The 21,350-nt window shown below is 49.0% G+C and overlaps 1 protein-coding gene across 1 annotated transcript; it reads left to right on the top strand.

Annotated features, from left to right (window-relative positions):
- Nucleotides 1-2,476: 2,476 nt before the first annotated feature.
- On the top strand, nt 2,477-20,784 carry LOC137838337 (uncharacterized). Its single transcript, XM_068647583.1, has 2 exons — nt 2,477-2,665; nt 20,356-20,784. Exons 1-2 carry the CDS (start codon nt 2,477-2,479, stop codon nt 20,782-20,784), a joined length of 618 nt encoding a protein of 205 aa, XP_068503684.1.
- The last annotated feature ends 566 nt before the right edge of the window (nt 20,785-21,350 follow it).

Here is a 21,350-nt window from a genome sequence, read left to right as displayed (position 1 = left end):
ATTCCTATGAGCTTTTCTTTGATTTTGGTGAAGATGGTTGCGGAAGCTTAGTGGAGGAGAGTGGAACAAGGAGCTCCTAAGAGGTGTGGTGGCCTTGAAGGTGCATGAGGAGTAGTGAGGCTTGGAGTGGTTCGACCATCTCCATTTAGGGGTGAAGGCTGAAGACTAAAAACCTAATTCTAGAGAGAATTTGGCAAGGGAGTAATTTGAATGGCACTTGGGCAGCATTACTTTACTCAAAATAGTCTTGCAAATACATAAGCCAAGCCCTCTTATTTATAGTGTTTAGAGGGCTGGAAATTCAAAAGAAAGTGGAGAGAAATTCAAATGAGAAGCATTTGAATTTGGAGCCAATTCCTAGTCACAAGGAAAGTGTGACTTGGTTTCTATTTTTGGCACCTCCTAAATCTATACCTAGACCTTCTTTTTATGTCACATGGAAGGTGTGACTTAGATTTATACATTTGCACCTCTTATATTTATATCTACACCTCCCTTTATGTTCTACTAAAAATACTCAAAAGTAATTACAAAAGAAAGACATCCAATGATGCTTAGTTGGCCCATATCTTCTATTTGTTGGGCTTGAGCTTAAGCTTGAACTTGTATTTGGGCTTGGGCTTGGACTTTTTATATCATGGGCTTGGGCCTCTTCCATCATCCCCTCCCTCTTGAAAAGGATTTGTCCTCAAATCCAATGCTTCTTCTTCATCATCATTATGTGGATGTATGTGGTTGGATGGTGTCCATCATCTCCTCTTTCTTGAGAATATTTATCCTCAGATCCACAATGTCGATCTCGGATAACAACCTCTTGCTTTGACAGCTAAGCTCGTCCTCCTGGATCAAACGACCATCTATGGGAATCTTCAAACAAAGCAAATGAGTTAGTTGAAGCAATTGTATAAAAATCAATTTTATGAAGTTGCCTTTCTTTTTGTTTTTCTATTGTTTTGGGCAACTTTTTACAATATTTCTCTTTTGATTGTTGTATTTGTTCTTTAATCCTCTTATGTATTTTAACATATTCGGTTTTTGGTACTTTTTCCTTAGGCACAAATCTTTGTGGATTACGAAATGGTAACAAATCAAAAGGAAAAAGAGGATTAAGTCCACATACAACTTCAAATGTAGAAATATTAGTAGTCTTGTGGACTACTCTATTGTATGCATGCTCAATAGGAAAAGGATACTCATCCCAAGTGTACCGCCCTGGTGGTCGGGTGTGATGACGTGGCATCCTCTTACAGTATAGGCGTGTTGACAAGGCGCCAGGTTGGCAGAAGGGAAGGAAGTCGGGGGGCACGTGTGGTCGCCAGTTGTTAAGTTGGCGTGTTCCGATTTCCAGATTACCAGAATGGGCGATCGCCAGGTTGAAGATGAAGTTGCCAGATGTAGATTCAGGCGACCTAGTCATTGGAGATCGCCAGAGCAAACACATCGCCGAAGATGAAGGAGGAGCAGATTGCGAAGGCGGCCGACGAGACCGCAGGGAAGCTGTATGAAGGCCCCCAACTCGCCCGTTCCAGTAGAGATCGCACTCCTAAGTTAGCTATGCACTGGGCAGTACCATGCATAAGTAACTTAGCCAAAATGAGAGTAGAAGCAGCGCCAAGTCAGGGACCCTCCAGATGATGGCACGTGTACAGTTGGATGCGAGCCACGTGTCCAAGTCTGTAACTGCCAGGAGAGAGAAAGCTACCAGGTATATAAGAGTTCTTAACAAACTTTCTGAGGTACGCACGTTCAATTCATACACTTTACGCTTGCGAGTGATAGAGCTGATTGTGAGAGAGGATTTGCACGGTTCTTGTCCTTAGTATTTGGTGATACCGTCACTGACTTGAGCGTCGGAGTGCGATCGGCCGCAGCGGCGCCGTACTGTTTCTTTGCAGGTGCTTGAAGTAGATCCCGGAAAGGAACGGAGGTGAGAAGCGGTGCGCACGTCGATCCTTTGACGAGGCATTCTCCAGCGTTCCGGTCAACAGGCAGGATCATCAGGCGCCCACCGTGGGGCCGTGTAAAGCTTGCTCCCATCCACAGCGTGGGTTTTTTGAAGTTTACGAAGTTTTCTGCGTGGTTGTGTGCTGGTGCAACCATCGTTTGCGGTTTGTCTGAGTTTCGTTCGGTGAATTTGCGTTTTGTGCCGTTCGTTTGGCTTTTCGATCGGTGAAGTGAGGTTTTCTGTTGCTTACGCGCAATCTGTCTGGTGGAAGTTCAAGTTCTTTCGCTCGTACGGGTGTCCGCGGGGAAAGTTGGTTTGTGGTGAGGTTGTGGTTTTCTTCGAAGGTTTGCGGTGTTCTTGAGTTCTTGTGCAGTTTCTTGAGTTTTCTCCGATTGATCGCTGATTCGATCGTGGTTGAAGTGTTGTTTGCTGTATTCCTGTGATTTGCCGAAGTTCATGAGAAAAATGAGAAGCAATCGCTCAAGTCCGGTTGCGCCCGTGGCTCCTGCCGCTGCTGAAGGTGCCGCTGCCATGACCATGGTGCAGATGGCGGAGATGATGCGTGCGTTGCAGGCAACTGTGGAAGCCTCGCGCGTAGAGCAGGCGAGGATGCATGAGGACCTGGTCGCCTCTCGCGCCAGAAACGAGGAGCTCAGCAAGATGACTGAGGAGCTGCGTCAAGCTCTTCAGAAGCAGCAAGGGCGTTCCGCTGCGGAAGAGGTTGCGCCATCGTCGCAACCTCGTGTCTTTCCCATGCCTTTTATTCAGGCGATCACGGACACGCCCATTCCCGCGAGCGTGGTTCCGGTTAAGGCTGTTTTTACCGGCGTGGAGGATCCTGAGGCCCATCTCACCACGTTCCATACGCAGATGATGCTGTCAGGAGGGTCGGACGCCGTCTACTGCAAGATGTTTGTGAGTACGCTCCAGGGAACGGCGTTAGAGTGGTTCGTGAGCCTGCCCAACGGCCACGTAACCAATTTCCAACAGTTCTCGAAGATTTTTGTCAAGCAGTATATCGTGAATAAGGCGCCGCCCAGGGTGTCTTATGATCTGTTCGATATAAGGCAGTACCAGGGAGAGTCCCTCAGAGAATACCTTAATCGCTTTGGAGCGCAGATGGTCAGATCGCCGGCTAAAGATGAAGAAATGCTGGTCTATGCCTTCAAGAAAGGCGTGCAGCCAGGACCATTATGCGAGGCCTTGATCAGGGCTCACCCTGCGACGTTTGCTGAAGTCAGGCGACTTGCGGTGGCCCATATCGCTGACGAGAATGAAGTCGCCGAGAAGAGAGGCAGCGTGGCTCCCGCCAGGCCACGCGCCCAGACCAGGATCCAGCCGCAGAGGGTGCTGGAAACGGCGGCGGCGGCCAGAAAAGACCAGAGGACTCGCCATCCTTACGACAGGAGAAACAAGGGAAGAAGCCAAGCGCGCCAGCAACCAGCACGCCGGGAATACAATCGCCCGCCTAAGCACAAATTTGTCATGGGACTAGCGGACCTGATCGCCATCCCTAACATATCTGCTAGGTTGAAGGCGCCTGAGAAGGTGGGCGACAAGGTGCTGGGGTCAAAGCCGGACGCCTGGTGTGAGTTCCACCAATGTTTCGGCCACGCTTTAGACTCGTGTTTGTCATTAGGATACCAGCTCGACGATCTGGTTAAGAGCGGGTTCCTAAATGACTATCTGCTGGACAGGAGAACCGGGGGAGCGTCGAGCTCCCAGCCAGTAGGTGGAGAAGCCCAGCAACACGAGATGCCTATCCACGGGGAGATCCACACCATTGCAGGGGGTTTCTCAGGTGGTGGATGCACCGCATCGCAGAGGAAAAAGTACGCGCGATCGGTGATGACAGTGGACATGTTTTAAGATCACTCGCCGGAAGTGGACATTACCTTCACAAAGCAGGATCTCCGGGACGTTGTGCCTCATGACAACGATCCCATAGTTATTTCATTGGTTACAGCGGGAAGGAAGGTCCACAGGGTTCTGGTGGACCAAGGAAGCTCGGCAGATGTGATGTTCTGGCCGACTTTCACGCAGCTGGAATTGCCCCTTGACCAGATAAGGCCCTATGGAGGGTGCTTATATGGGTTCGCTGGCGACCAGGTGGAGGTCAGGGGGTACATTGAGCTGAGAACCACGTTTACAGATGAGGCTGGGTCGAGGACGGAGAAAATCAAGTACCTCATAGTAAACGCTCCTTCAGCATATAACATCCTGTTGGGAAGGCCCACGCTTAACAGGATAGGCGCCATTCCATCGACTCGGCACATGAAGGTAAAGTTGCCATCCATGGAAGGGGTCGTGATCATGATTAAGTATGATCAGAAAGAAGCGAAAAGGTGCTATGAGAATAGCCTGAAAAACAAAAGATCAGTGAGTTATGTAACAACCACCCCACCTCCCGGTGTGAAGTCCAGACCGCCGGTATCAGAGGAGGCTGCCGGAAGGGATGTAGAGATGGTAGACGCTGAGCTGGGGGAGAGGAATGCTGGCCTGGAGGAGGAAGAGGCGCGAAATCGCCCCGAGGAAGCAAGGGAACAGGGAATCGCCAGGGCGGTGATCGCCAGAGAATCCAGGCCTAAGCCTGTCGAGCAGTGGCTCGAAAAGGAGATCGGGGGAAAAATCTTCAAGCTGGGAAGATCTCTGGAGGTCGATCTCCAGGACCAGATCGCCAAGGTGATTGAGCGGCATCTGGACGCGTTTGCATGGTCCGCTTCGGACATGCCCGGGATTGATCCCGACTTCTTGTGCCATCATCTGGCGATGGACAACATGGTGAGACCGGTGCGACAGAGAAGAAGAAAGTTCAACGAGGAGAGGAGGCAGGCGATTAGAGACGAAACACAGAAACTCCTCGCTGCAGGCCACATCAGGGAAGTCCAGTACCCTGAATGGTTGGCAAATGTCGTGCTGGTGAAGAAGAGTAACGGGAAATGGCGCATGTGCGTCGACTTCACCGACCTGAACAAAGCTTGCCCAAAGGATTCGTATCCTTTGCCAAACATTGATGCCCTGGTTGATATTGCTGCAGGGTGCAAGCTGCTGAGTTTCCTGCATGCCTTCTCGGGATATAATCAGATCAAGATGCATCCCATGGATGAAGAGAAAACAGCCTTCATGACGGAGAGATCGTGCTATTGCTATAAGGTGATGCCGTTTGGGCTGAAGAACGCGGGGGCCACGTACCAAAGGCTGATGGATCGAGTACTTGCACCAATGCTGGGAAGGAACGTGCAAGCCTACGTCGATGACATGGTCGTGACCTCGCAGGAGAAAAGCAAGCACGTTGCAGACTTGGAAGAATTGTTCACGACGATCGCCAAGTTCAAGTTAAAACTCAATCCGGAGAAATGCATTTTCGGCGTGGAGGCTGGAAAGTTTCTGGGTTTCCTCTTGACTGAAAGAGGAATTGAAGCCAACCCAGACAAGTGCGCCGCAATCCTGGCGATGAGGAGCCCGGCTACGGTGAAAGAAGTACAACAGCTAACAGGTCGGATGGCAGCCCTATCTCGCTTCGTGTCGGCTAGCGGAGAAAAGGGGCATCCCTATTTTCAATGTCTGCGGCGCAATAACAAGTTCCTTTGGACGAAAGAGTGCGAGGAAGCTTTCGTCAAACTGAAGGAGTATCTGGCGAGCCCGCCGGTTCTGTGCAAACCGCTGGTGGGAATCCCTCTCAGGTTGTATTTTGCTGTAACTGAGAGGGCGGTGAGCGCGGTGCTCGCCCAGGATCAAGATCAGGCTCAGAAGCCTATTTATTTTGTGAGCAAGGTGTTGCAGGGCCCAGAAACGAGATATCAGGCCCTGGAGAAGGCTGCGCTGGCTGTGGTGTTTTCGGCGAGGAGGTTGCGCCACTACTTCCACAGTTTCACAATACTGGTGATGACTGACCTGCCCATCCAGAAGGTCTTGAAGAAACCCGACGTTGCGGGAAGGATGGTGAAGTGGGCGGTAGAGTTGTCAGAGTTTGATATTAAGTACGAGCCTCGAGGCCCGATCAAGGGGCAAATCTTTGCAGATTTCGTGGTTGAACTCTCATCAGAGGCGACGCGGGTTAAAGGAAACGATTTCCGTTGGGTACTCTCGGTGGATGGATCGTCAAACCAGCAGGGTAGCGGTGCTGGAGTCATATTGGAAGGGCCCAACGGCGTGCTGATTGAACAATCTTTGAGGTTCGCCTTCAAAGCCAGCAACAATCAAGCAGAGTATGAGGCGCTGATCGCCGGGATTTTGCTGGCCAAGGAAATGGGAGCTAGGGTGTTGATGGCAAAGAGTGACTCGCTGCTAGTCACGGGGCAAGTAACAGGCGAGTTCCAGGCTAAAGATCCACAAATGGCGGCTTACTTGGCGTATGTGCAGGAATTGAAGAGTTCCTTTGCCTCCTTTGAAGTAGTACATGTGCCCAGAGAGCAGAATGCCCGAGCTGACTTGCTTGCTAAGCTCGCCAGCTCAGGCAAGGGGGGTAGGCAGAGGACGGTGATCCAAGAAACTCTGAAGACGCCAAGGGCATTTGTAGCAGATTACCTGGTCCTTCAGATAAGCAAGTCGACGGAGAGAGCAGCGAGAAGCCACAAGTCTTTGACGCAAGAAACTCTGAGATCGCCGAGAATTAGAGCATGTCGAGGAGAGAAGGTGGACGTGATGCAGGTCTGCGCCGCCCATGAGCCAGACACTTGGATAACACAGTACAAGCGGTGCCTGGCAGATGGCCTCCTCCCGCTGGATCCGGCAGAGGCTAGGAAGGTAAAGAAAAATTCCAGCAAGTACACGTTGATTGATGGCGATCTGTACAGATTTGGGTTCACTCACCCACTCCTGGAATGTATACACGGCGAGAAGTGCACGAGAATCATGGCAGAGCTCCACGAAGGTATATGCGGAAGCCACGTCGGGGGTCGAGCTCTGGCCGCGAGGACTCTCCGTGCAGGCTACTACTGGCCATCCATGAGAGAAGATTGCAAGAAATATGCCCAATGTTGTAAACAATGCCAGCAACACGCCGATTGGCATAAAGCACCTCCCGAGGAGTTGAAGTCGATCTATAGCCCTTGGCCGTTTCATACTTGGGGAATCGACATCCTGGGACCTTTCCCGCTGGCGATCAGGCAGATGAAGTACTTGGTGGTGGCGATTGAGTATTTCACCAAGTGGATTGAAGCAGAACCAGTGGCCCAGATCACCGCACACAAGATCGAAGGTTTTGTATGGAAGAACATCGTGTGCCGGTTTGGAGTGCCTAAACGCCTGGTGTCAGATAATGGGACGCAGTTTGCAAGCCACCTGTTGAAGAAGCTTTGTGAAGGGGTTGGAATTCAACAAGTGTTTGCATCCGTCGAGCACCCTCAGACAAATGGTCAGGTGGAGTCAGCTAATCGGGTGTTGTTGAGAGGTTTGAAGAGAAGGCTTGAGAAAGCCAAGGGAAGTTGGGCTGAGGAGGTGCCCCGTATAGTCTGGGCGTACCACACCACCGAGCAGTCAGGAACCCATGAGACCCCGTTTAGCTTGGTCTATGGGTGTGACGCCATGATTCCGGTGGAGATCCAGGAGAGCTCGCCGAGATTCCAGAACTTCGTAGAGGAAGACTCGAATGAAGAGAGAAGGCTGAACCTGGATCTGCTGGATGAGGTCAGGGAAGAGGCGAGGCTGAAGGCTGAGGCGGTAAAGATACAACTCAAAGGTGATGCCAAAGCAGTTTAGAGAAGGCGATCTGGTGATGAGGAAGGCCCACCAGTATGAGATGGAGAATAAACTGTCACCCAAGTGGACCGGACCGTTCAGAATAACCGAGGCGCTCGGGAACGGAGCCTACCGCTTAGAAACGCTGGAAGGAGGGGCGATTCCTCGCACCTGGAATGCCACACACCTGAAGTTGTACTATAGTTAAGAGCTTTGTAAGTAAAGACAAACACAAAGGTTGTATTACAATGTTTCTGTTAAAACAGTTTGAAGGGGGCACTCTTTTTTCCCTAAGGAGGGTTTTTAATGAGGCCACCCAATAAAAGAAGAGTTTTCGAAGTATAAGACGTTTTCGGATTGCATGTGTGCTATTTTCAAAAGTTTTGAAGAAAGACCTTGTCATTTGTACATGATTTAAGGCAAGTAAAGATATATCGCGTGCTTTCTAAAAAGTCTTTAAGTCCTCATCGTTTTTCGGCGATTGGAGGCATCAGTTAAAGCTTTTAAGTCCTCATCGTTTTTCGGCGATTGGAGGCATCAGTTAAAGTTTTTAAGTCCTCATCGTTTTTCGGCGATTGGAGGCACCAGTTAAAGTTTTTAAGTCCTCATCGTTTTTCGGCGATTGGAGGCACCAGTTAAAGTTTTTAAAGTCCTCATCGTTTTTCGGCGATCGGAGGCACCAGCTGAAAGACCTCAACGCCCTCGCGCGTTTTGAGGCAAGTGAAAGACCTCCTCGCCGTTGAGCGAGTGCAGGCGAGAAAGAGAAAAGGTCCTCAGTGCATTCAGGGGGGAGGAGATGTACACCCTGGGCAAGTTGAGGCACCAGGTAAAGTCCTTCTCACCGTTGAGTGAGTACAGGCAAGATAAAGACCTCCTCGCCGTCGAGCGAGCGCAGGCGAGAAAGAGAAAAGGTCCTCAGTGCATTCAGGGGGGAGGAGATGTACACCCTGGGCAAGTTGAGGCACCAGGTAAAGTCCTTCTCACCGTTGAGTGAGTACAGGCAAGATAAAGACCTCCTCGCCGTCGAGCGAGCGCAGGCAAGAAAGAGAAAAGGTCCTCAGTGCATCCAGGGGGGAGGAGATGTACACCCTGGGCAAGTTGAGGCACCAGATAAAGTCCTTCTCGCCGTTGAGCGAGTTCAGGCGAGTTAAAGACCTTCTCGCCGATGAGCGAGTTCAGGCGAGTTAAAGACCTTCTCGCCGATGAGCAAGTTCAGGCGAGTTAAAGACCTTCTCGCCTACATGCGAGCATAGGCAAGATAAAATCCTTCTCGTCTCGAACGAGTTCAGGTATGGCGCAGAGGGTGGAAGAAGTTGGAAGGCGGCTAAGGTAGGTTCGGAGAGAACGCCTAGTCAGCCGGTCTTTTGCTCTGAAGTTCAGGGGGGCAAAGAAAGATCCCAAAGGGCGCTTCTACCCTAGATAAAGAAACGATTGCCAAAGCATGAGGCTAGGAAAAGCTGATGTTACCAAGAGTTCTTGGCGATCGGGAAGAGTTTAAACGGCGGCGAGAAGGTTAAAATACCTATTTGATGAAGCAGGTCGAGTGGGACGGTGTTTTGAGCCAATAATTGAGTGACAGTTCGTTGCTTGGAAGGTATTCTTATGATAAGGTTAGTGCCTTAAGAGTACAAGTTGTTTAAAGTGATTATCGCTTAAGTTTGAAGTGGTTCGAAGCGGTTAAGTCAGAAGGTTGTGTTTGCAAAAATCGTTAAGTTAAATCCGACAAAGTTAAACATGCAAAGAAGGTAAAGCGCTTAAAGAAGTCAAGAGAGTGAATACCTAAACTTTGTCATTGAGATAAGTATTTGTTGAAGGCATACATACAGGAGTTTTTATAGAATAATACAAGGGAAATCATAAAAGTAGCAGATGAGGTGGAGTTGGTTAGTCTTCAGCAGGAACGACCTTTCCATCTACTACTTCGTTGTTCAACGACACCATGCTGAGGTCGAGATCGGGGAATAGGCATGCGAATTGTTCCCGAGCGGCTTCGAATCCAGCAGCCAGAATCTGAGCAGAGTTTAGCTTAAGTTCTTCAATTTGCCCTTGAAGTTCTTCAACCTGCTTCTTGAGCTCTTTGTTCTGCTGCTCCAGCTCTTCAACCTGTTTTCTGAGTTGTTTGTTGGTCTCTTGAGCATGGAGAAGGTCTTCAGTAACCTTCTTGGATTCCGATTGAGCTTGGGCCAACTCAGCAGCCATCTTTCCTTTCTCCTTGTTTGCCTCGGCGAGATCAGCCATGGCGTCGTCCCTCGCCTTTTCTACTTGCCCAAGAAGTTTCTCTCGGTCGATCGACCTCTGCTCTAGTTTTTGTACCTTAGCGGCGTCAGCTTTCATGAGAGCCTCCAGGTCGACCGCCTTGGCGCGAAGAGGCACGATTTTGCTTTCCAGCTCGACTTTCTCTTGGGCAAGTTCGTGAACTTTGCGGTGAAGGTCAGTAGCCTCCTTGCGCGCCAGCCTGAGCTCGGTATTCATGGCATCCTCCACTCGGGAGTGTTCGATTTCTGCGAGCGTCAGGCTGAATGACAATTTCTCCACCTCGACCTTCATAGTGCTATTTTCAGTCTTGAGGTTGAAGAGATCGTCTTGAAGCCTCCTGGTGGAGCTCTCCACAGCCCTCGTTATGATCGCGGGGATATCCTCTGCTATGGTTTTCAACTTGGCAGTTAGAGGCTCCCACATCCTAGTGACTTCAAGGGAAAGGTTTGCTGCTTGGAGAGGCGCCAGGGGGGCTTGTTGAGGGTTCTCGCCGCCACCTTCCTTAGAAATATCTTCAGCGGTTGCTTCCTGGCGTGGCGACGCAATCGGGGATTCGGTAATCAGGATTGGAGAGGTATGAGCCACCTCATCCCCGATTGGAGCATTTTCTGCAGCTGAAGCGTTTGAAGGGGGGGCCCCTCCAGCTGACATGTATGGCGTAGAAGCGCTCGGGGGGTCCTCCAGGAAATTTGGCTCTTGGGCCTCAGCTGCAGGTGGCGCAGTGGCCAGTGGAACCGCTTGGACTGGAGAGGGAGGGGCCTGCGGCGTTGGCGATGATGGAGGAGGAGCAGGCGTCGATGGTGGTGTTGAGGTTGGAAGAGGGGGTGGAGCAGGTGGAGAAGAAGGTGCCACCCTCTTCCTTTTTGTAACGAGGCCATCCTCTGTGACCTCGTCATCCTCTTCTTCCTCCTCATGGACGATTTGAGGGGCTTTTCGCTTAGTTCTCTGAAGGACCAGTTTCTTGCGCTGGGTGGGTTCCTTGGGCGGTGATCGCCCATGAACGATGGCCTTCTCGACCACCGAGTTGGGCACCGTTTGGGAACCGGTCGCCAACCCATGGTTTCGGGCGAGCGCCTTCAATTCGGCGAGCATGCCTCTGCCCAACATGTTGTCTGCATGAAACGAAAATGCATGGGTTAGCTCAAAGAAGAAAAAGATAAGTGTATAAGGTGATAAGCAGCAGAGCAGATGGTATGTGCAGGAAAGGTAAAACCAAAGTCTTGTGCATATCGCACAAGACGCCCAGAACAGTTAAACAGAAGCAGTATCAAAGCAACAGTTTGGATGTCCTAACCTATTTGTAATTCTAGCTGATCCTCAAAGAATTCGAAGGAGATCAAGGTGGTGGTCAGGAATGTTATATTGGCGTCCGCCACCCTCTTCCAGAAAAGACAGAGGTCTCTGTCCAATGCTCCCATGCTATCAGGACTTCTGGGCCTCCTGAAGCAGCTCTTGGACTCCTTTTTCCCCTTGTCCACCCAGTACAAGGGGAAGCCATCAAGAAGGGAGGTGTCCTTGTCGTTTGCACGTACTTGGACGAATTTCCCCTTCCAGTCTTTGTACGATTGCTGGAAGATGGTAAAGATGGATCTCCCAGCAATTGCATTCAGGCTGACCCACAGGCGGTCTCCTGGGTGCTTGGCTTCGAAAAGGAACAAAAACACGTCCACCGACGCGGGCAACCCCAGGTGGTCGCATGTTATTTGAAAGGCTCGAACAAACGCCCAGCTGTTGGGGTGAAGCTGGGCGGCAACAATGTTGAGCTTAGTCAGAAGTTCCCTCTCGAATCGGGTGAGAGGGAACCTGAGCTTGACCTTCTTGAAGAAAGTCGTATAGACAAAGCAGAAGGGCCCGTCGGCGCTTACTTTGTCATCAGCACACACGGGCAGATCGGCGGGGCAAGGCAGCACCATCATCTTCTCGTCGTGCTCCTTGTGAAACGATTGGTGGATCTCGTCCCCCTTAGTCAGCCGCAAAACTACTCCCGCAGTGTTTACCGACGAGGTCTCCTTCAGAAGGGTTGAGTTAGCCCAGGGGTATAAAGTTTTGAAGTCTGGCAGAGGGACGGGGGCTCCTCCAGCGTTAGGTGGAGTCGCCTGGGCCAGGACAGGTTGGGAAGACGCAGGCCTCACAGCCTGTGAAGACGAAGCGCCACGAACTTGTGTTGGGTCGTGTGCTTGTGAAGGAAGGTTTCGTGCTGAAGGAGGTGGGTTCAGGGTAATCTTGGGTGCAAAGGAAGAAGAAAGGAAAAATGATCATAGGAGGAAGGTGAAAGACGAACGAATGTAGGTTCGTTGCGACGATTGACGAAGCCCTAAGTTACGCAGAAGAATAAATGGAAAAACAGCCCACAGCGTATGCACCAAGCAGTTACAGGATGATGCAAATCGGTGAAAATGCAAGGAAAACCAGCAGATGAAGGAAAGTGGTTACCTTTCGATGATCAGGAAGACGATGGAGGAAGATGGTGATCTAGAGCGTTGAAGAGCGTTGAGAGTTTTCGCAGAAGGAAGTTAGAGTGTTTGCAAGCACGAAGAAAGTGATGGAACAGTGGAGCGAAATGGGTTTAAGGGTTTTCGAAATGGTTTTAGGAAGCGCAAACGGCAAATGAAGAGAGCCGTTGATGAAGCCACGCGTCAGACGATGAGTGAGGGGTTTGGTGGGGCGTCAGAGCAGCAGAAGGTACAACCGCTTGGAATTCCGCGTCAGTGCCACGTGGATCGGTGTTAACGAAGGCTCTTTCAGTCTTTTCGCTAGACAAGTCTTCGCTTAAGACTGGGGGGCTTGTGTACCGCCCTGGTGGTCGGGTGTGATGACGTGGCATCCTCTTACAGTATAGGCGTGTTGACAAGGCGCCAGGTTGGCAGAAGGGAAGGAAGTCGGGGGGCACGTGTGGTCGCCAGTTGTTAAGTTGGCGTGTTCCGATTTCCAGATTACCAGAATGGGCGATCGCCAGGTTGAAGATGAAGTCGCCAGATGTAGATTCAGGCGACCTAGTCATTGGAGATCGCCAGAGCAAACACATCGCCGAAGATGAAGGAGGAGCAGATTGCGAAGGTGGCCGGCGAGACCGCAGGGAAGCTGTATGAAGGCCCCCAACTCGCCCGTTCCAGTAGAGATCGCACTCCTAAGTTAGCTATGCACTGGGCAGTACCATGCATAAGTAACTTAGCCAAAATGAGAGTAGAAGCAGCGCCAAGTCAGGGACCCTCCAGATGATGGCACGTGTACAGTTGGATGCGAGCCACGTGTCCAAGTCTGTAACTGCCAGGAGAGAGAAAGCTACCAGGTATATAAGAGTTCTTAACAAACTTTCTGAGGTACGCACGTTCAGTTCATACACTTTACGCTTGCGAGTGATAGAGCTGATTGTGAGAGAGGATTTGCACGGTTCTTGTCCTTAGTATTTGGTGATACCGTCACTGACTTGAGCGTCGGAGTGCGATCGGCCGCAGCGGCGCCGTACTGTTTCTTTGCAGGTTCTTGAAGTAGATCCCGGAAAGGAACGGAGGTGAGAAGCGGTGCGCACGTCGATCCTTTGACGAGGCATTCTCCAGCGTTCCGGTCAACAGGCAGGATCATCAAGAATTGTGGTTGTCTCTCATGATTTCTCTAAGCATAGGAGAAAGAGCTATGTTTTCAACTTTATTTTGACCATTCTTTTGAGGATGATAAGAATTTGAAGAGAACAATTTAGTTCCAAGTTTTTCCAGGAGAATCCTCAAATGATGGTTTTCAAATTTTGGAGCTCTATCCAACACTATGTTTGAAGATAAATCATGAAGACTTGTCACTTCTCTAAGGAAGAGTTTATCCATATCCATGAAAATGGAATCAAAACCTTTTGTTGTCCTAGGAAGCTCTAATATAAAATTTAGGCTTATGTCTTCCCAAGGATCATTTGCAAAAGGTGAAGGAGTATAGAGTTCACGAGACATTACCTTAGGTGCAGTTTTAAAACAAGAAATGTATCTAGGGTAATGTCTTTGAACATCCTTTCTCATGGGTGACAAAAGTTTTACTTTTAAAAGCTCTAGAGTTTTATTAACTCTAATTTGGCCCATGAGTTCTCCTTCATGAAGAATTTCTCTTTTATGTTTGAAGGTAGTCTCGTTGATACAACCTTTGTTCATGAAAATTTCAATTCTTTGCAATGGTTGTCTCAATAAGACATGACAAGTTTCTTTAGGCACTACCTCACATAAAAATTTGTCTTTGTAGATGCCTATAGATAACTTGACCTCCACTTGGAGAGATCTTAGCACATATGAAAAATAATCTACTACATTTTTATCTATGCAAGTGTTCCTTTACAAAAGGTAAGGCTAGGTTGTTCAACAAGAAGCATATTTTCAAAGGTATTTTAATTCTTTTGTCTTGTTGAATGACCTTGTGGGAAGGAACACTCTTCTCCCACGCCTTTTGCTTCCCAAGGGTTTTCTCTTGCTTTTCTATTTTTACATTTTCATCACTCTCACTAGCTTCTTTTTCTTGGCTACTATTCTCATCTTTGTCCCTTAAGATCATAGATCTTTCATTGGAACATTGAGATGCTAATTGATCATTGCCAAGGTATTCTAAACATGGAATTTCTCTAGCTTAAGTGTGAGAGTTATGCTTGGTTAGGTTTTGGGAAATTTCTAGAGATGTTTCTTGTATATGTTCTTTCCTTCTATGGAACTCATCCTTGTCATAAGATACATAGTATGAACTTTGTTTTTGACTTCATTGTTTTCTCAAAATTTGTTTTTCAACTTTAATGTTAAGTTGAATCAAGTCATTTAAATCTCTATAAGGTAAAAGTTCAACTTTGTTTCTTATCTCAAGTTTGAGACCACTTAGAAACCTAGCTATGGTGGTAAGGTTATCTTCGTTAATCCTTGCCCTCTCAATATATGATATCATCTTTTGCCAATATTCTTCTACACTCATATCTTTTTGATGAAGTCTTTGGAGCTCCATCAACTTCCTATTGTAATGTGAGGGAATATGGGGACATCTCAAGGCTCCCCTAAGGTCATTCCAAGATGTAATGGGAGGGTCCTTGTGGAGATGTCTCTCTCTTTTTAGGGCATTCCACCAATACATAGCATCACATTCAAAACTTAAGGTAGCTAAGGGTACTTTCTTTTCTTCACTCACATGGTTGTAAGCAAACAATTGCTCTACCCTCATCTCCCAATATAGATATGTTTCTACATCTTCTTTTCCATAGAAATGAGGTAGCTCTACCTTAACCTCCTTTAGGTTTTCTTGTCTGTCTTTTCTAGCTCTCCTAGGGGGTGGTTGATGATATTCATTTATCCCAAGACTTTCTTCCCCAAAAGATTCACAAACTTGAGAGTTATATGCATGAGAATGTAATTTTTTTGAAATTTGAGACTTCTCATCCTTTGCTTTAGTCAATTTATTAGTTTTGGCCTCATTCTCTAATTGTTTAGATGAAATTGATTAAATATCCTTGGAAAGTTGTTTTAAAAGAGATTTCAAGGGATTTCACATCACTTTTAAGAGATTTAGAGGATTGAGAAGACATGACTAAAACTTTGTGTGTAGAAGTGATTTACCTTAAGAAAGAAGAGGAAAGTTAATGAAGGTAGTTTTCCAAGTAAGAGAGGTGAGTCACTAAGGAGTACTTAAATACCAAGTCTTGCCTTAGCCAAAAACTATCCTTCAAAATCTTCACACAATTCTTTTTCTAAGTAAATCACTTAGAACACAATGAGGATGGAGAAGTCAAACTTTATGCAAGAAAACAATGCAAAGCTTTTTAAACAACTAACACAAATTATCAAAGCTTTAAACAAAGATAAGCATAAGCAAATTAAGCAAACTAAGCAAAAATAAGACGTAAGGTAAATGTTCCCGCCGGTTGACCAGGGTCGTCTTTGCGCGTGGTTTGTCCTTGCGAGCTAGGGCACCTTCGTTATGCTCCGTCTGTGATACCTGAAAAAGAAGTGAACAAAGGGGCGCCCTCGCGGCCATTTGCACTCCGACGATCAACTCAGCTAGCGAGAAACATCTAAGGTTACACACCCTCTCAAGGTGGTCGAAAGCTATACCGAATAACTAAAACTGTGTTGCCCTAATTGCCTTGTGCTCACCGTGGGTGCGCAGCGAAAACAACTAGGGTTTGGGCTCTGTGTAAAACTGCGAGAATTAGGTTAAAACTCGGATCCTCCTCAAATGACCCAAGGCCCCTTTTTATATACCTTCTGTATTTAAAGCGCATTGAAAGCGTATAAAAATGTGCCTTGAATCATTTGATAGGTAAACTCAGTTAACGCGTACCTTGGCAAACTTTCACTGAAACCTTTAATGAGCGCGTGTGCATTGCCACGTGCCTTTCTTACTTGATCGTTATTCTGCGCAGAGGGTCCCATAGCGCCGCAACCCAACTTAGGGTTATTCCATTGTGTGGGCTCTCCTTCCTTCGAAGTGCTTCTGGCACTTGGGTTGACTTTCTGGGTGCCAAGTCATGCGTCCCAATCACTAGTCACTCGCCCTGGGGGTGTATCTACCTTTCTCTCGTACCACGCACGTGGTTCTCCCCTGGTCATGGCCCTCTCATAGGTCATATTTGTACCGGGGTCTCCCAGCAATGGCATGGATACTTCACGAGTCAGGATATCCCCTACTGGTGCTAGAACTTATGGCCTTGAAGCCACCTTTCTCTTCTCCTTGCTACTGTTCTGGACTGTCGAGGCCCGAAGCCTCCTTGCGACGTCTTTATCTTGGCGACGCCTTAGTCCGGCGATGCCTTTGTCTGGCGATGCCTCTATTGGGCTACGCCTTAGCAAGGCGATGCCTCCTTTTGGCGATGCCCCAAGCAGTCAACCTGTTGACTTTCTTCCTTGGGTCCCTCATGGGGTCCCACCATGCGTTGACTCTAAACTTTGGTCAACGCCCGGGGACGGGACGGTACACAAGCCCCCCAATCTTGAGCTGACACTTGTTTTAGCGAAAAGACTAAGGCCTCGCCCTATTATCCACGTGGCATTCTTACTGACGTGACATCCCCTTGGAGCTGTTGATTTGGCACTTTCCGAGAGTCTGACGCGAAGTTTTCTGTGCTTAAGATGTGACGTCTTAAATTGTGTGTTAATCTCTCGACACGTGGCTCGATCTTACGGCTGGGGATGAGTGTCGTTAGCGCTCCCAGGTTAACGTTATGACCTTTCAAAAATGCGCGCCCAACGCACTGTTTCATCATTTCTGATTTCCCCTCGCACTGTTCATCTTCCCTATGACTCTTGCGTTCTCCGTTTCCGAAAGTCCAAGCTCACGCCTTTTCGCCTTCCAACCACAAAAGGTATGGTTCTTTCATTCAGATCACCCTTGTTCTTTACTGTATTGCTCTCCTATCTGTCTGGGACCATTTAGATTTCTTGTATTACTGTACTCCCTTCCTCATTTCTCAGTTTCTTCCCCCCCCCCCTCTGAACTTCTCGCGTGGGTAGGGGTTTTCTTAGGGTTTCTTCCCCCTTTTCTTCCTGTCCTTATTTGCTGAACCTTTCCTCTTCTTCATTCTTCTGTTTGTTCCTCAATGGCACGTACTAAAACAACGGCCAACCCTCCACCCCCCTTCGTCAACCATAAGGCCCTCTATATAGGGCTCCAGACGACATGCTCGACGAGTGCTCGGACTTGGTCTCCACCAAAGCTTGAAGGGACCATATAGCGAAAAGGCATGATAACGATATCACAGTGCTTCCTTGCACTCTAGGGGAGCCCGTGTGCGGGGATGAACGGGGTCCCCTTTTTTTATTTTTATCAAGTGGTCTTCAAGCGTATTGGGATGCACTTGCCCTTCTCCCGGTTTGAGAGGGAGTTGCTGACAGAAATCAACATCGCCCCAGCCCAGCTGCACCCCAACGGTTGGGCCTTCATCAAGGCTTTCGGTGTGTTGTGCGGGTTCTTCGGGTGTGCACCCTCTGTTGACGTCTTCCTACATTTCTTCGAAGTGAAGAAACAGGGGAAGAGCCTCTGGGTGAGCCTCAGCAATATCCCTGGAAGGGTCCTTCTATCCCTATTCCAGCAATCCTTCAAGGGGTGGAAAGGAAAATTCTTCAAGGTTTGCTGCTCCGATTACGACCCCTCTGCCCTCGACGACTTTCCTCTATACTGGGTGAAGGAGGTAAAGACCGTGAAGCCCAAGTCATTGGACGAACTGCCCTCGAACGACCGAGAGGCTTGTAAACTTTTGACCAGCGTGGGGGGTTTTGACACCGCCACCCTAATAAGCCTAGAGTACAACGCTGAAGCTCTAGCATAATACATAAGTATGAGTGCCTCTCCCTATGACCTACTAGTCTCTGCCTCTGTTGGATTCTTGCTTGATACATTATTTGTCTGCTCTTTTCGTGTTTTAGTTTTAGCTTGTGCTTAACCTCTGCCATGTTTGTCTTCTTGATGCAGATTCTAAGATGGATAGGCAACGGCGGTTGCGACTGGTTCAGGTGTTGAAGTCCAAAGATGGGGCTTTGGCGTCTCCTCTCTCAACCTCCGCCCCCCCTTCATCTTCTCCCAATCCCCAACCTCAATCTGCTACAACACCATCAACTCCATAAGCCCAACCTTCTCCCAACCTACCTCCAAATTCGCCACCACGCATTGCGGCCATGCCTCTCGCACTGGTCGAGGCTGGTGCTTCCTCAGCCCCCTTTAATAAGGGGAAGAGGGTAGTGGAGGTGGTTTCTGATGATGAAGACTCAGCTGAGGGGCAAGTCTTCAAGCGACAAAGAACTCAACATGCCCCTCAGACTATTACCTCTTCTTCTCATGGGGCTGAGTCCTTAAGGGAGGATCCTCCGAGCGCCACCTCGCCTCCCCAATCAATGAATCTGGAGGGAGGAGTTGAAACTGAGCCCGCAGGCGTCCCTCCACCTGCCCCAGAACTTCCTCTTCCCATGCAAGACTCTTTGAGGGGTTTCTTGGGTAGGGCGTCCCTAGGTGGTCAATCTGAAGAGCCCTAGAGGGAAAGCCTATACTATTACATGGGTGCCTTCATGGCTTGCGCCCATTCTTGGCACACGCAGGCCAGGGCTAAGGGAGCCCAAGTTTTTCGCCTTTCGAGCACTTGAGAAGAAAGTTGCTTCTCTAACCAGGGAGAAGGAGAAACTGGCCAACCATTGGGGACGTCAGGAGGAGGTGTACCGTCCTGTACCCGGGCGTTGACTAAGTCAAGGTCAAAGTCAAAACCAGGGGTCAAAGTCAACACAAGGCGTTGCCTAGGTGAAGAGACGCTAAGTGCCAGCGTCGTCAAGAAGAGACGTCGCCAAGGCAAGGCATCGCCTACATGAAGGCGTCGCCCAACCCGGGCGTCGCTAGATCAGACATTACCAAAGCAAGGCAATCACAGTGTGGTTCCCCGATACCCATGGGTAGGAAAGACCATGGAGGGAGCAACGCCGTGGGAAGGCCCCAAACCCTGGATAACCAGGGAACAGTAATAAAGAGGAGAGAAAGGTGGCTTCAAGGCCATAGCAACAACACCAGTGTAGGGCAGCCTGACTCGACAAGTACCCCTGCCACCCCAGAGACGCCTTTGGGACAGATACGACTCAAGAGGAAGGTCACGCCCAGGGCAGCCGGGTGCAGGGTACGAGAGGAAGGCAGATACGCTCTCAAAGTGAGTGACTAGATAATTGGGGGCATGAGTTGGCACCCAAGAAGTCACCCCTAGCGCAGTAGCACTCCCAAGCAGGAGGACTCACACGTAGAGACGTCCCCAGATGGGCAGAAACGCCCCCAGATGGGGTCATGGCGTCGTGAGGCCCTCCACGTGTACGATAGCCAGGTCAGAATAGAAACACCCTTTAGTCAGGTGCCAGGTAATTAAAGTCATTCAATACAGTTTCTGTTTCGAGCGTTCGGGTACTATAATGGCTCCCAAGCGTTTCAACGTCTTAAATGCGCTACGTTTTCTAATTAAACGCTTTAATGAGTGCGTTACGTTTGTGATTAAAAGCGCTTTAAGGCGCTTTAAATGCTTGGGTAGTTTAAATAGCGCGGAGAATGTTGGGAACGGGGTTCGAACTTTTGGCAAATTTACCAGAGAACTCTCTAGTTGCTTGCTCGTGCCTTGAGGTTACGTACAAGGGACTGGGGAAAGATCTTTGCCTGAGGGAGAAAACGTACACACAACACACAGTTCTTTTACCACCTTCAGAGTACCATACGCGGTGCTCAGATACGGAGGTGCCCAGTTTTGGTGTTTCTTGCTGGTTGACTTGAGCGTCGGAGTGCAAACGGCCGCTAGGACGCCCTTTTGTCCTCTTTTTGCAGGAATCCACAGGTAACCCGTGGGAAGGAGTCCCTAGCTGACGGTTGAGGTCGCGCACGAAGACGCCCCGGTCAACCGGACGGAAGAGGAGGCATACAAGGCCATGCTGAAAGTGTCGCAAAAGGCGAAGGAGGATGCCAACAAACGATTGCATGAGGTGGCTCAAGCCAACGTTGAGCTTCTCAATTAGGTGGTGCCCCTTCGAACAAAGATCGTTGACCTCGAGGCGGCAGCAGAAACCTCCAAGGCCTACCAGAAGAAACTCGAGGACCAGTGTGTGGATCGGGAGCAGACACTGGGGAAGACTGAGGTCGCACTTGCAGACAAAACTGATGAATGCTCCCAGTTAACCACTGAGAACACCTCTCTCCAAGCCAAAGTCCAAGAGTTGATTTCTGCCTTGGCCTCCAAGGATCAAGAGATGACCGCTCAAGCTGCCAACTTCAAAATTGCTGAAGAGAAGCTGGTCGAGGAGGTTGCCACTAGGTTTGCTGATGGGTTCGCGGAGGCTTTGGTCCAGGCGGCATGTGCCAACCCTGGCATCGACGTCTTCGGGTGCAGCCCTTTAAATGAGGTGGTTGATGGCAAAATCGTGGCATTAGAGGCTCCTGACAAATAGCCTCATTTTGCGTTTCAACCAAACATTTGATGTGTATACAATATAATTGCCTTTTGCTTAATTTGCAGCTGTCATGAACTTGATCTGTAATTATAACTCTTGATTTTTACTTGAATGCCCATTTGCTTTATCTTTGCATACTTGTGTACTTTTAGCTCCTGCTTTCTTTACTATATCGAGTGTATTACCTTCGATACATCTCTTCATCGCGTTCGACTTTAACTATTTAGGTGGCACGTGACCTTCTCTCTTACCCTTCCCCTGATCTTTTCACTTAGAAACCTACTTGGCCTTTCTATCTACGAGGAATCTTCCTCATGAAGGCGTCGCCTGCCTCATCATTGCCCAAAGGCAAGGGAGGATTTTAACTTTACGTATTTTTCTTATCTTAAGTAGCTCGTGCCTTCATGCTTCATCCTCTCCTTGCTCTTCACCTACTTGTCATGAGCCCCAAGGTGTTTACTAACAAGGGCATTGCTGGCCTTATCATCGCTTAAAATGAAAGGGGTCTCAACTCCTTTCGGGCCTCACCATCGCTCAAGGGCGAGGAGGGCTTATCGGCTCTT

Source organism: Phaseolus vulgaris, chromosome 4 (genome assembly GCF_000499845.2).
Source record: "Phaseolus vulgaris cultivar G19833 chromosome 4, P. vulgaris v2.0, whole genome shotgun sequence".
In the NCBI taxonomy this organism is placed as follows: Eukaryota; Viridiplantae; Streptophyta; class Magnoliopsida; order Fabales; family Fabaceae; genus Phaseolus; species Phaseolus vulgaris.
The sequence above is the reverse complement of the archived record's forward strand: the minus strand, read 5'-3'. Positions and strand labels throughout refer to the sequence as shown.

Coding starts and splice junctions, on each gene's coding strand:
- LOC137838337 (XM_068647583.1), top strand. CDS start 2,477: ATGACCATGGTGCAGATGGCGGAGATGATGCGTGCGTTGCAGGCAACT. Junction 2,666..20,355: donor GGCGTTCCGCTGCGGAAGAG/GTTGCGCCATCG, acceptor CTTCTCAATTAG/GTGGTGCCCCTTCGAACAAA.